Raw genomic sequence first — 12,248 nt, 5'->3', positions numbered from 1 at the left:
TATCTGGTTTGCCACTTCTGCATCAATAAACGTACTGGACGAGCCGTCATCGAGAAGAGCGTAAGTATCTACGGAACCTTTCGGGCCACTCACTGTTACGGCGATGACCTTCAGAAGTACTTTCAAAGGGCCTCCTGAAGCAGAGTGTGCAACTGTTTCGCTATTAGGATCTACTGGCGTGTAAGAACAAGATGCTTCGGGCTCTACATTGACAACATTTGTTTCAACAGTTGTGTGTGTATTTACTGACTCAGATTGGTGCAGAAGCTTGTGATGTCTATATTTACAACCTGAGATTTGGCAAAGAGTTTTTGGATTACACGACCTATAGCTGTGAGAACCTTTTTTCAAGCACCGAGTGCAAACTTTTTCCTTACGGACCCAATTTAATTTTGACATAATGTCTAGATGACAAAATTTTTGACAGTTGTCAATCAAATGTGGTTGTTGACAATAAATGCAATTTGGTTTACTATTTACAGATTGTGGATGATTATTTACAGATGGCGAAGAACCTATGGCTGTGGTGCAAAACGATTTGTTTACTGGCCGTTCGGATAAGTAGGCTTCTGTAATTGCACCGAACTGTAGCTCTGTAGTTACTTCCTCCGCCAAAAAATCTGCAAGTAGCTCCAGCTTCGTACCCAAGCCCAAGTGAAAGCGGGTCTTTGCGTAGTCTTTCCACCGTGAACGCAGCGCGGGGGTCAATTTGAGTAGAAGTGTGTTAAAAAGTTCTGGTGACTCTAGGTAGGCAGCATGATCAAGAAATTTTATAACAGAAACGCAGCTGCGTACACGGCCGGCAAAGAACTGCAAATCCCTACCTTCAGTGTTGACCTTGGGCAGAGATCGGACAGCTGCAACCTCATGCAGTACAATCAGTTCAGGCCTACCATAGTGCAACTCCAAAACCGACAGAATTTCATTAGGCTCGTACGCTGTGGCTAGTAGGGCACCAACCGCATCTCGTGCTGGGCCAAACAACGCTGTATTTAAACGAGATATATTAGCAATAGAGCTATAAGACGGCGCAGAAGCGTCGTAGGCTCGTTTAAAGGAAAGCCAGTCGTATATTTTGCCATCAAAATGAGGCAAAGGCCTATCAGAATAATTATCCTTGCTATGAGCAAGATTTTGGATAGTTTCAGCTAATATTAGAAAGTCTGACGGAGTAGTATTTACCGCTGGAGCGCCGCAGCTCGGCTTCATCAACGCCGGGCCGGGCGCGCGTACAGGCAGGACGGGTTCCTGCGGGACACTGGGAGCGGCGGGCAGGAGGGTTGGGTCGAGAGGCGCGGCAACCTTAGAGGCGGAACGGCCGGGATGCGCAGGAGTAGGCGCATCCTGGGTGGCAGCTCCAGGTTGCACTAAAACAGGTACACAGGCAGATTTACCTGGGCGCGCAGGGGTAGGCGCGCCCAGAGAGGCAAACCTGCTGGTAAGCGAAGCTTGTTTTGGAGGCGCCGATTTCTCTAGCCACTCCGTGACGTCAACACGGCTACTGCGGAGACTGGAACCAGAACGGCTGGCACTGGCTTCAATGTGGGCGAGTTCCGCTTGAAGTTCAAGCTCACGCGCCACGGCTTCGGCAGCTTCTACCCGCGCTCTTTCCTCGGCGGCACGCACGCGTTCCTCTTCCGCGCGCGCTCGCTCTGCGTCGGCAGCTCTGCGAGCAAACTTAGCCTGCGCGGCGAGGGTGCGTGCACGAACTGTGGCCGATGAGCAGGATGACCCTGTAACAGATGCCGCGTCGGCGGCCGCCGCGGGGGCGGTCGCGACTGGTGCGGGGTCGGGTGCGGCGGCGTGAGGAGAGCCCCGTATGGGCTGCGTAGCCTCGGCCATACCCGATTTATTACCTTGCGCTTTTCTTTGAGCCCGAGTTATCATAGCTGGTAAGCGAAAAAATGAAGGGGAAAAATTTTGAATTTTTTTTTATAAATTTTGCCGGAAGAAGGACCAAAATGTTAGGAATTGGGATAAAAAGGACTAAAAAATGATACCCGGGCTCAGGGAAAGGGCTATATTAAGGAAAAAAAGGAACATACAGGAATACAGGGATAAAGAAGCGACAGACAGATGACAAGAAGACAAACCATAGAAAAAAATAAAATTATAAAAACATAGACTTAAAAGGAGGCCGTTCGTAACAACCAGTTTATTCCCTCAGATTCGTATTAACATTTAAAAAAATATCATTTATAATGTATTGGGAGAATCATACTAACTAAAGTAAGAAAGAAAAAAATATTGTTTGAAGTATAATAATTTATTCATGGATTTTTGGCTTGAATTTTAATTTAAAAAAATATTTATATTTATTATCACTTGGTATTTTTCAAAAACAGAACATAAAACACGAAAATCTACAACAATAACCGGCAGTTTAAAGTTAACTTCAAATGAACATAGTCTCAACACTCAAATGATCGGCAATCTTCGGTCCATGTCGGATCCATTCGGTTTACGATACGAACTCGAGTCAGAGAGAATTCAACTCGAGTGGGTTCGAGTTACGCCCAAATCGAGTTAACTCGAGTTACTTACTCGAGTTGACCATCACTAGTTACGCCACGATAGCCGAACGGTAAAGGGGTCGGTCTGGCCGACTCGTGATCCGGGGAACGCGGGTTCGGTCCCCGGCGCCACTCGACTATTGTCGTGAGCTCACTCATGATACAAGCATATTTAGCTTATTACGAGGGGCTTTCCGCCCGCCGTGGAATTTTGTCTGTCACAGAAAAACTGTGCGTCCCTGTTTCAAATACCGGGATAAAAACTATCCTATGTCCTTTCCCGGGACTCAAACTATCTCTATGCCACATCAAAATCGGTTCAGTGGTTTAGGCGTGAAAGCGAGACAGACAGACAGACAGAGTTACTTTCACATTTATAATATTAGTATAGAAGTATAGATATAGATTTGTGCAATAACAAATTACTACTAATCTTTAATAAATAATAATAATAAAATAAATCTTCCTGATGATATAAAATGCGTTATTTTTAATCTCTTAATAATTGTGTAGGTAAGTGTGACTCTACATCTTATAAGAGAGAAAGGTCACTGGCTGACTGACTCACTGATTCATCATGAAATCTAAGAAACTGCAAGTGCTAGGAGTCTCAAATTTTGCAGGGGGGTTCCTTTTAGAACGTAGGTGCTCACTCTCACCACAGTAGGTAGGTACATATTATTATACAGGCTGTTCGTGGGTGTTGACCCCAAGTGAGCTACTTTTTTTAATTATTGATACTTTTGTTTTTATTCAATAGGGAACATGCATCGATTTTAATTGCTTATTATTTTTAATTTGATTTTGAAATAAAAAAACACAAAAATAGTTATGAAATGGAGTACAGCAGAAAATATAACGATGTTTGAAGAAGCTTTGTATGGATATTTTTTGTATTACTTTTCCATTTTCTTCCCTAAACTAAATACGTAAATACTAAACACTACTAGGTACATACATTACACAACTCTCTAACTGTACAAAAACGCTTCTTGTATCATCTTAGCTATTCAGATAACATGTGTCGTTCACTACAGTCCTATGAGGCTCGCCTTTCACACTATGGTCTTACTCCATTGCACATCCGTAGGAAAGCTTCTGATTTACTTTTCCTTTTCAAGGTCGTTAATGGTCTTATCGATGCCCCGGATATACTGGAACGTTTAAAATTTGCCGTACCTCGTAGTAGCAGCCGCGTGCAAAATCGAAAGACGTTTTCTATCCCTCCGTGCAGGACGCGACTCGGTCAGCACTCCCCGTTACATCGCATGTGTACTTGCTACAATTCTATGCGTTTTGTCTTTGACATATTTTTTGGTTCTCTCGTCTCCGCCAAGCGCCGTATCAATACGGCTATTCTTGATTTAAAATAGTCTAAAATTAGTCTAAATTTTGTTTAGTTCTGTGTAAATGTAAGATCTGGTTTATCTGTGTAATATTCTTAATTTAAGGTGGTTTAATTAATTACTTTTATATGCATGCTGTGCTTACATCGAGTAGGGTAAATCAGTATGAATTGATTTTACATTCATTACTTACTTTTGCATGATAATTATTTGATTGTACCCAGTTTTGTAAGCCAAATAAAAAAAAATAAAAAAACTGCTACGCCGCAGAAGCGATCGACACTGATTACATTTGTGACATTTCATTGACATTCACCTTCACAAATGGCTAAGCTCTAACGCTCAAGGCATTCCCTAATTTAGTCAAGAGTCGTGAAGGTCGGTCCTCGCCTCTTCTAGCCAAAATTATGAGGTGTCTTTGGATGGACACGAAGAGGACCAAATTTTCACAAGACGGTGCCGAGTGCAGAGTACAATGGTTTTATTAATTAAAATATTTTTATTAACACTTATTCTCTGATGTAATGAAGAAATCAGAACAGTGCCCGGATTGCGCTAAATATTTTCAACTACAACTGGATGACTAACGAACATCAGCTGTTTGGACAAATTCGTATCGCGGTGTCGTTTTGACAGCTAGTTCAAACGAAATCAAAACGTAACTGCTTCTTTGTGTAAAAGCTGAAAGAAAGCTACTTTTTCTCAAACGCCAGTCGAACATTTGCTGTGTTTTCGTGAAAAAGTAAGGTGTTCGGACTTTTAATCGGCCCCACGCTTTTCCTGGTGTACATCAACGATCTCTGCTCCCTTCCCATCCTTGTTCCCATCCCATCCCATTCCCATCCAATTCTTTGAACCAAGCATACAATTATTTTTTTCGTTTTAGTACAACTGCATTTCAGGATAAAGCTTGTTTTTAAAAAAGTTTTTTTTATTACAATTTTATTTGATGTTATATCGAGTGAACCCGAAGTGCTCAGTGCGGTCCGGAGGCATGGCATCGATCGTGCCAGACAGTGCATCCGTGTACCTAGAAGGACGTCACGTCCAGCAGCATAAGTAAAAATAATGTGAAAATGACAGAGAGGGCCGATAAACCAAATTAAGTACAAGATGCTCTTAAAAATATTATTTAGTTTGTTAGGAAAAGTAAAAACAGAAACTAGCCTATTTTTTTGGTTTTAATGCTAGGATCCAATTTTTCTAATATAATTAGATGCCCTATTAAAATTTCGTCTGTCTTTTGGGGGTGACCTTATATGTATAAAAAAAACCTTCTAATGCTCAACGTAAAAAAATCTCATAATATGACGTTCTCCATTAACAAAATCCCAACAAATACCCTTAGTGGTCTTCGATTAATCGCCAATACTCACCCCCTTCTATCTGACCTACCTTGTAACTGTTCACCACTGTCTTCGACTGATGAAATTAAATATCTAGGCATTACTATAGATTCCAGACTAACTTTTAAATCCCATATCGTAGCTACAGCCGGGAGACTCCGCAAGCTTATGTTTGTCTTTCGTAGGCTTCGTCTCGTAGCAGACCCCAGCCTTGTCAGGATAGTCTATGTAGCCCTCTGCCAGTCACTTTTTACCCTACTACGGCAAAGCAAAAGGAGGGTTATGATTTTGACAGGCTATGTAGGTATGTAGGTATGTATGTTCATCTGTTCCCTCGTAACTTCTAAACTACTTATCAGAATTCGACAAATATCAAATGTAAACCGTCAGCCACCGCACCGATAACAAAAGATCCGTCGTGGTGGTTGCAGACCGAAGCAGCTCGGCGCGGGCCGGGCGGCCCCCCCTGCCCGTCGTCCGCGTCGCTTCGCAATCGTCTGACTCCGGCCTCCGCCCGCAGTCCGTACGCCGCCACGCGACACGAAACTGGTTTGATAGTGCGACGTTATCTAATAATAATTCTTCAAGAAACGCATATAGTTTATTTCCAACACACAATTCTTTAGTGAATAATTATTTTACCTAAAAGTGTACTACTTCACCTAAGCTGATACTTAGGGTTAAGTGACGTTAGTGAAACATTTATTGTTGTCCGTGATTCCGCGACAAAAAAACAAGATGGTGTAGCTTGCGCTGCGAGTTGAGTGCGCTCGTGCGTCATCGTGCACGATCGGAGGAGCTCGGCCGCCGCATGCCACGCGCCTCGTCTGCCCCACTGGCGCTGCTGCATGTTGTTGGCCATGAAATAACACCGCCAAAACAAACAACACTAGGAATAATTATTACCGAGCCAAATGTCGTACTTCGAACAATATCTCAAATATAACACAAAAATGAAGTCAAAGGCGAAGAAAATTTTAGAGGAAATACACCCTCTCGCCATAATCAAAGAAGTAGAGAAATGGCCGGTTTTGTACGCGAAGGACAGCTCCGATAGGAATAACACACATTTCAAGATCAAAATATGGCACGAAGTAGCAAAAGAGGTGTTCCCAGATTGGCACAGTTATTCTAGAGAAGACAAAGATATCAAAGGTAAGTAGTATACCTACCTGGTCCTACACCCATCCATGCTAAGTAGCACAAAATAGAAATGTTGTGGTAATAGTTTCAGAATAAATAATAGTAGCAAGTAGGTACCTACCTACACATAAAAAATGCGAATGAGTCGAGATTCTGACACGCTAAAACCACAACTACTAAAACCGCTGAACCGATTGAGATGAAATTCGATGCAGAGATAGATAGTTTGATTGAGTCCCAAGAAAAGACATGGTAGGTATTTTGTTTTTTCAGGATTTTGAAAAGTGAATAGGTAGTGCAAGAATGTCCACCTATTATAGTTTTTGTTTAATTGTCTTTTCAGTTTTTGAAGTCATTCGTCATGTCTGTCTGTCTGTCCGTCCGTCTGTCCGTCCGTATGTCACAGCCATTTTTTCCCGAAACTATAAGAGCTATACTGTTGAAACTTGGTAAGTAGATGTATGCTGTGAACCGCATTATGATTTTGATGCAAAAATAAAAAAATAATAATAAATATTGGGGGCTCCCCATACTTAGAACTGAAACTCAAAGTGGGGGTGGGGTATCTATGGATAGGTCTTCAAAAATGATAATTATCGAGGTTTCTAAAATACTTTTTTTTCTAAACCGAATAGTTTGCGTGACAGACGCTTCCAAAGTGGAAAAAAGTTGGTCCCCCCCCTCTAACTTCTAAAATAAGAAAATGAAAAATCTAAAAAAAATATATGATGTAGGTACATTACTATAAAAACTACCAACGAAAATTGTTTTGAACGAGATCTAGTAAGTAGTTTTTTTAATACCTCGTAAATCGTAAACAGCTTATTACCGCGTAATCATACAAATAACTTAAATTAAAAAAAAAAAATTAATTTCATAACTCAATGGTACGGAACCCTTTGTGCGTGAGTCCGACACGCACTTGGCCGGTTTTTAATGCAGGTTTTTATTTCATTTTTAGTGTGTATAAATAACAGGATCCCAAGAAAATGAGAACGCAAAAAATGTGCTGTTTGAAATTTTACATAAATAGGTATTTATTACTAGCTGTACCCGCGTCTTCGTACGCGTGAAAACCCGTTTTTACAACATTTTTCATATAGCCTTTCTCGATAAATGGGCTATCTAACACTTTTTAAGGGACCAAAACGCAAGTAGTTAGGTACCTCCCATTAGAACAAGAAATTATAATTTAAAAAAAAAACTTTTTAAAAACAAGCTTTTATCCTAAAATGCAGTTATACTAAAACGGAAAAAATAACAAGGTTCAAATAATTTGTAAAGCTCGTATCGCGCATGGAATTTATTACTTCTTTTTCTCTGTTTGCGCTAAGCTAAATGTGCTTGTGTCACAAGTGGGCTCACCAAAAAAGTCAAGCGGCGGGATTCGAACCTGCGTTCCTCGGATTACTAATGTTTGGCCAAAAAACGTTTCCCAAATTATCACATCGCAAACAACGTTTCGCAAATTTTCATTTGGAAAAACAACTTATTGCAATTTTTTAATTCGCAAATGTCGTTTTTGGCATAATTATTATTGTTCACCAAATTATTGTTTGGCAAAGTATGTTTTGCCATAATTATGTTTCATTTGGCAAAAATATTTCACGATAAACAATTTACAAAATAATTTGATTAGTGCATAGAATGGAATACAAATAAGCTTGTGGTTATTATTTTGTTTCGTGGGTAGTTAATATAAAAAAAATCTATATTAATTTTCATATTTCATTATTTTTATCGAAATTTCAATTTTCATTAACAATGAAGGTGATTCTAGCGCTCGGCGGCCGCTACCGCGGCACGCTTCGCTCGCCTTCGCGCGTTAATGGTCACTATTCTAACCTAACCTACTATTTTCTGCAATACCTACCTACTTTCTGCAACCATACTGTTTTCTGCAATCTCTTTGTTTTACATAACATTTTGGTGAAAACCATGATCATGTGCCTATGCTTTGATTTGTGGGTAACGGTGGGTAAGTAGGTATGTGAAGTGTCAATTTGACCAAACAAATTATTTGGAATATAATATTTGGCAAAATAAAACATTTGCTGTATTTAAAACATTTGCCAAGTAAAATTTGGCCAAATGATAATTTGACTAAATGAATTAGTTGCGAAAAGTACAGTTGCTAAGAGTAGGCGCACACCGTTGATTTTTCGTCGGCCGATAGTTTAGTCGGGCAATTGATCAGTATGGGCATGTATGGGAGTGTGCACACTACGCCGATTCGATTTGGCCGATTCTTCATACAGTTTAAAAAAATCGGGCACAACTATCGGCCAACTAAAAATCAACGGTGTGCGCCTACTCTAAAAGTTCATTTGAGAAATGAAACTTTGGCGATAAGTTGTTTGCGAAGTGAAATTTGGCGAAAAGTAATTTGGCCAAACGGAAGGATACCGTCGCGGCTAGTTCGACCCACGCCACGGTTCGACCCCTTCACCGTTCGGCAATTGTGGTGATTTGGTAGATCCTACTACGAGTAATATTATAAATGCGAAAGTTTGGATGTCTGGATGTTTGTTACTCTTTCACGCAAAAACTACTGAACGGATTTTGATGAAACTATACAGTATTATTGTTTATAACCCAGAATTACATACATAAATCTGTGACAAACGAAATTTCACGCGGGTGAAGCCGCGGGCAAAAGCTAGTATATCATAAACCCCATTTGATTTCGACATTAAGCTTTCGGTGGAGTGTGGATGATACACAATACATCATGAATGTACATACACATACCATGGTTGGTATCTACTGATAGGTACCCATTTAGTCCCAATAAATTGTGGGTTTTTTGGACCAACTCTTTAGTAATGTTTATCTCTTTAGTTTCAGATTTAATGAAGAAATGGCGCAATCTGCGGGACACCTGGAAACGGCATGTGGAGATAGAAAAGAAAATCAGCGAGGGGCTCAACATCAAGAAAAAAGTGTACGTGTACTACCACCACATGGCCTTCCTGCTGCCGCACCTGCAGGCCGGCGACAGCGAGCCGGAGGACGGCCCCGCGCCGTCGCCCGCGCCGCCGCCTGCGACGACGCACGCGCCGGAGCCCGCGCCGGAGACTGCGTCGGAGCCCGCGCCGTCGGTACCCGCGCCGCCTCTCGCGCCATTGTCCGCGCCGCCTCTCGCGCCATTGTCCGCGCCGCCACTCGCGCCATTGTCCGCGCCGCCCGCCAAGAGGAGGAAGCTCAAGCACTCCTCCTCGTGCGTCCACCTCGAAGACATCGACGAGGACAAACACTTCCTCATGTCTCTGATACCGTCTTTCAGAAAAATGAATGAAGACGAAAAACTGACCGTTAAAATGGAAATACTGAGAGCTATAAAAGGAGTGAGGGATGGCTCTATCTCATCACAAGTCAATTTTAATTATGAGGTGGTGGATTCCCTTGGGTTTGCTATGGATATAGATACTAGGGGTGATGGTATTAAAAAAGAAGTGTGCATCAATGAGGATGATGAATTAATCGATCTCGAAGCTGAGGCCGTCAATGACGACGGTGACGAAGGGGAGGAATATATTATTATAAGACACTAATGTTGTGAGTACTGAGTATACCTACTATGTTATTGAGTCATAATCATGGAACCAGTGAGGATAGTGATCGTGGATCGTGACAGCGACGCAGCGAGTGGGTGACCTATATACGAGGGGCGTGTCACGGCGGCTGGCGATGCTGAATGCAGCGCGCGCGAGCCGCGACGCGCGCGCCCGGCACCAGTCGCCACTCGCCCGACGGGTTTCGTGTGACGGTTCCCCAACGGATACGATTTACTTTGGAACTATAAAACGTACGCATTCCGCACAATGCGTTGATAATTTTTAAGAGAAAATTGCACCAAGTTAAAAAAAAACTTGTTAGTTTTTTACCTCCGACTTTATCAATAAAACTACTGAATTGTTTCCAGTTTTATTTTTAAATAATTACCTACAATATCTAACGCAATAATTAAAGCTTACGAAATTAAAACGTTAAGGTAGAGTCATTCTATAGTTAACGACCACTATTGTAAAGTAAAAAGATAGTAAAACAGATAAAAGCACCAGTACAAAGAAAATACAAGCGAACAGTATCTTATCGGCGACCACGGCTGCGATCGCAATAATGACAGCAGACAGGATCAGGAAGATCCAGAAGACGATCATGAACCAGATGTAGACCTCACAGAGAGTGTCGCTCTCAAAGACGGCTGCGAAGAATAGAAGAATGTGGACGGCGCAGAGTAGCACGCCGAAGACGCCGCTGAGGAGGCGCACGGCGTCGGCCGCGGCCGGCACGCCCAGCGCCAGCGCGGCGCCGCGCCCGCGCGCGAAGCCCAGCACGAACAGCGCCGCCCAGCACAGCCCCACGCCCGCGATGCCCATGGCCGCCGCGCGCAGCGGCACGCTGCTGCAGCAGCGGTGCAGCGTGGGGCAGTTGTCCAGCACGTATCCCATTTTGCACTCGCAAACGTTCACCGATCACTCCTACGACACCTATGTTTATTTTTCACGTGCTCGACATAAAACACTTTACGCCCCACTTCACACAAACACAAGTCAATGTCAAAATTGTTTCAATCGATCATAGACAGAGTACAAGTATAGAGAAGTCGCGTAGAATGCAAGAAGATTATAATATAAAACTCACCTTTAACAGCACGCCGCATGAGGCGCGTGAGCATGCGCCGCACGCCACTCAGCTGCGCCGCGTGTGTCCGCTTTTTGTGTTTCTTCACACCCACTATTTTTCTGCACTTCACCTCTTTTAGACAGACACTTTCAACACTAGATACTTCATCCATCACTCTGTTCACTATTGTTTTCGTTTTGGTCACTTTTGCTTTAGGCATTTTTATCGGCGGGAGCGAGAACCTCGCGGGGTTCATGCACTTGATCGGCCACAGGTCGTCGGAGCTGTCGGCCGTGGACGTGTCCTGCGGCGCCGGGAGCTGCAGAGGCGGCAGGATCCTGTTGTACGGGACCAGGCGCCGCGCGTACTCGTAGCTCCTGGAGCTCGAGCCCGAGCTGAACCAAATGTCGCTGGACAGCAGCGAGGAGGAAATCGTGTCTCGTGGTATTCCTAGATCGATGGTGCACTTGCGCGTTTTCGCGACGCTGACGAGATTGACCGGGTTCTTGTGGACCCTGGCGTTGCCGAGGTCGAAGCTGAGCTTGTCGGAGGACGCGGTGGTGTTGGTGTCGTAGGAGTCGGCGGTGGAGGACCAGAAGTGCAGCGGTGACACGGGCTCCATGTTGAGGAAGGCGCGCGCCACGTGCGCGGGCGCCGCGGCCACGGTGGGCGGCTCCGGGGACAGCACGCCGAAAGGGTGCGTGAAGTAGAACAGGCACAGGGGACGGTCCTGGAAAATGATCAGCATTAATCCGTTATTCAGTCGACACAAAAATATCTAATCTACCTAGTCACAACAAACACTTTCACGTCTTATTCAATTATAATAATAGTGGCATTTTGCAACAAAAATGTTGTTGAGGGTCTACCTCCATACTTGTTACAATACGACTACATCATATTTTCGAAATTATTTGTTTATAAATGTTTATACCTTTATGTATAGTGAATAGGTACTAACCTTATCTACACGGCATGTTTCACTACTAATAACACACCTTTAGGTCATCCGTTGAAGTGGACGCATCAGATCTTGGGCCATTCATTTTCACTCGACTGCTACTTGTACAGCTGTGTTGCGCGCGGAAAGCTCTTCGCGGAGCTTCCTGTAAACATTTTCTAGATATGCCGCGGTAAGGTTTCGGTCGGGGCACGCTTGGTGATGGCGGTCGCAGAGGCTGGCGGGAGGCGCGGGCCGACTGCCGCGGCGGCTGGCACGCGACGCGCTCCGATACAGGCGATGCTTCGATACGCCGCGCACAGGGGAGCAT

The 12,248-nt window shown here is 43.5% G+C and overlaps 1 protein-coding gene across 1 annotated transcript; it reads right to left on the bottom strand.

Annotated features, from left to right (window-relative positions):
• Positions 1 to 10,819: 10,819 nt before the first annotated feature.
• Positions 10,820 to 12,248, bottom strand: LOC135081919 (uncharacterized). Its single transcript, XM_063976702.1, has 3 exons — positions 11,976 to 12,248; positions 10,996 to 11,707; positions 10,820 to 10,887 (listed from the first exon to the last, which is right to left on the bottom strand). The coding sequence occupies exons 1-3, from the start codon at positions 12,246 to 12,248 to the stop codon at positions 10,820 to 10,822; spliced, it is 1,053 nt and encodes a 350-aa protein (XP_063832772.1).

Source organism: Ostrinia nubilalis, chromosome 20 (assembly GCF_963855985.1).
Source record: "Ostrinia nubilalis chromosome 20, ilOstNubi1.1, whole genome shotgun sequence".
NCBI lineage: Eukaryota > Metazoa > Arthropoda > Insecta > Lepidoptera > Crambidae > Ostrinia > Ostrinia nubilalis.
This window is presented reverse-complemented; position numbering and strand designations above follow the sequence as displayed.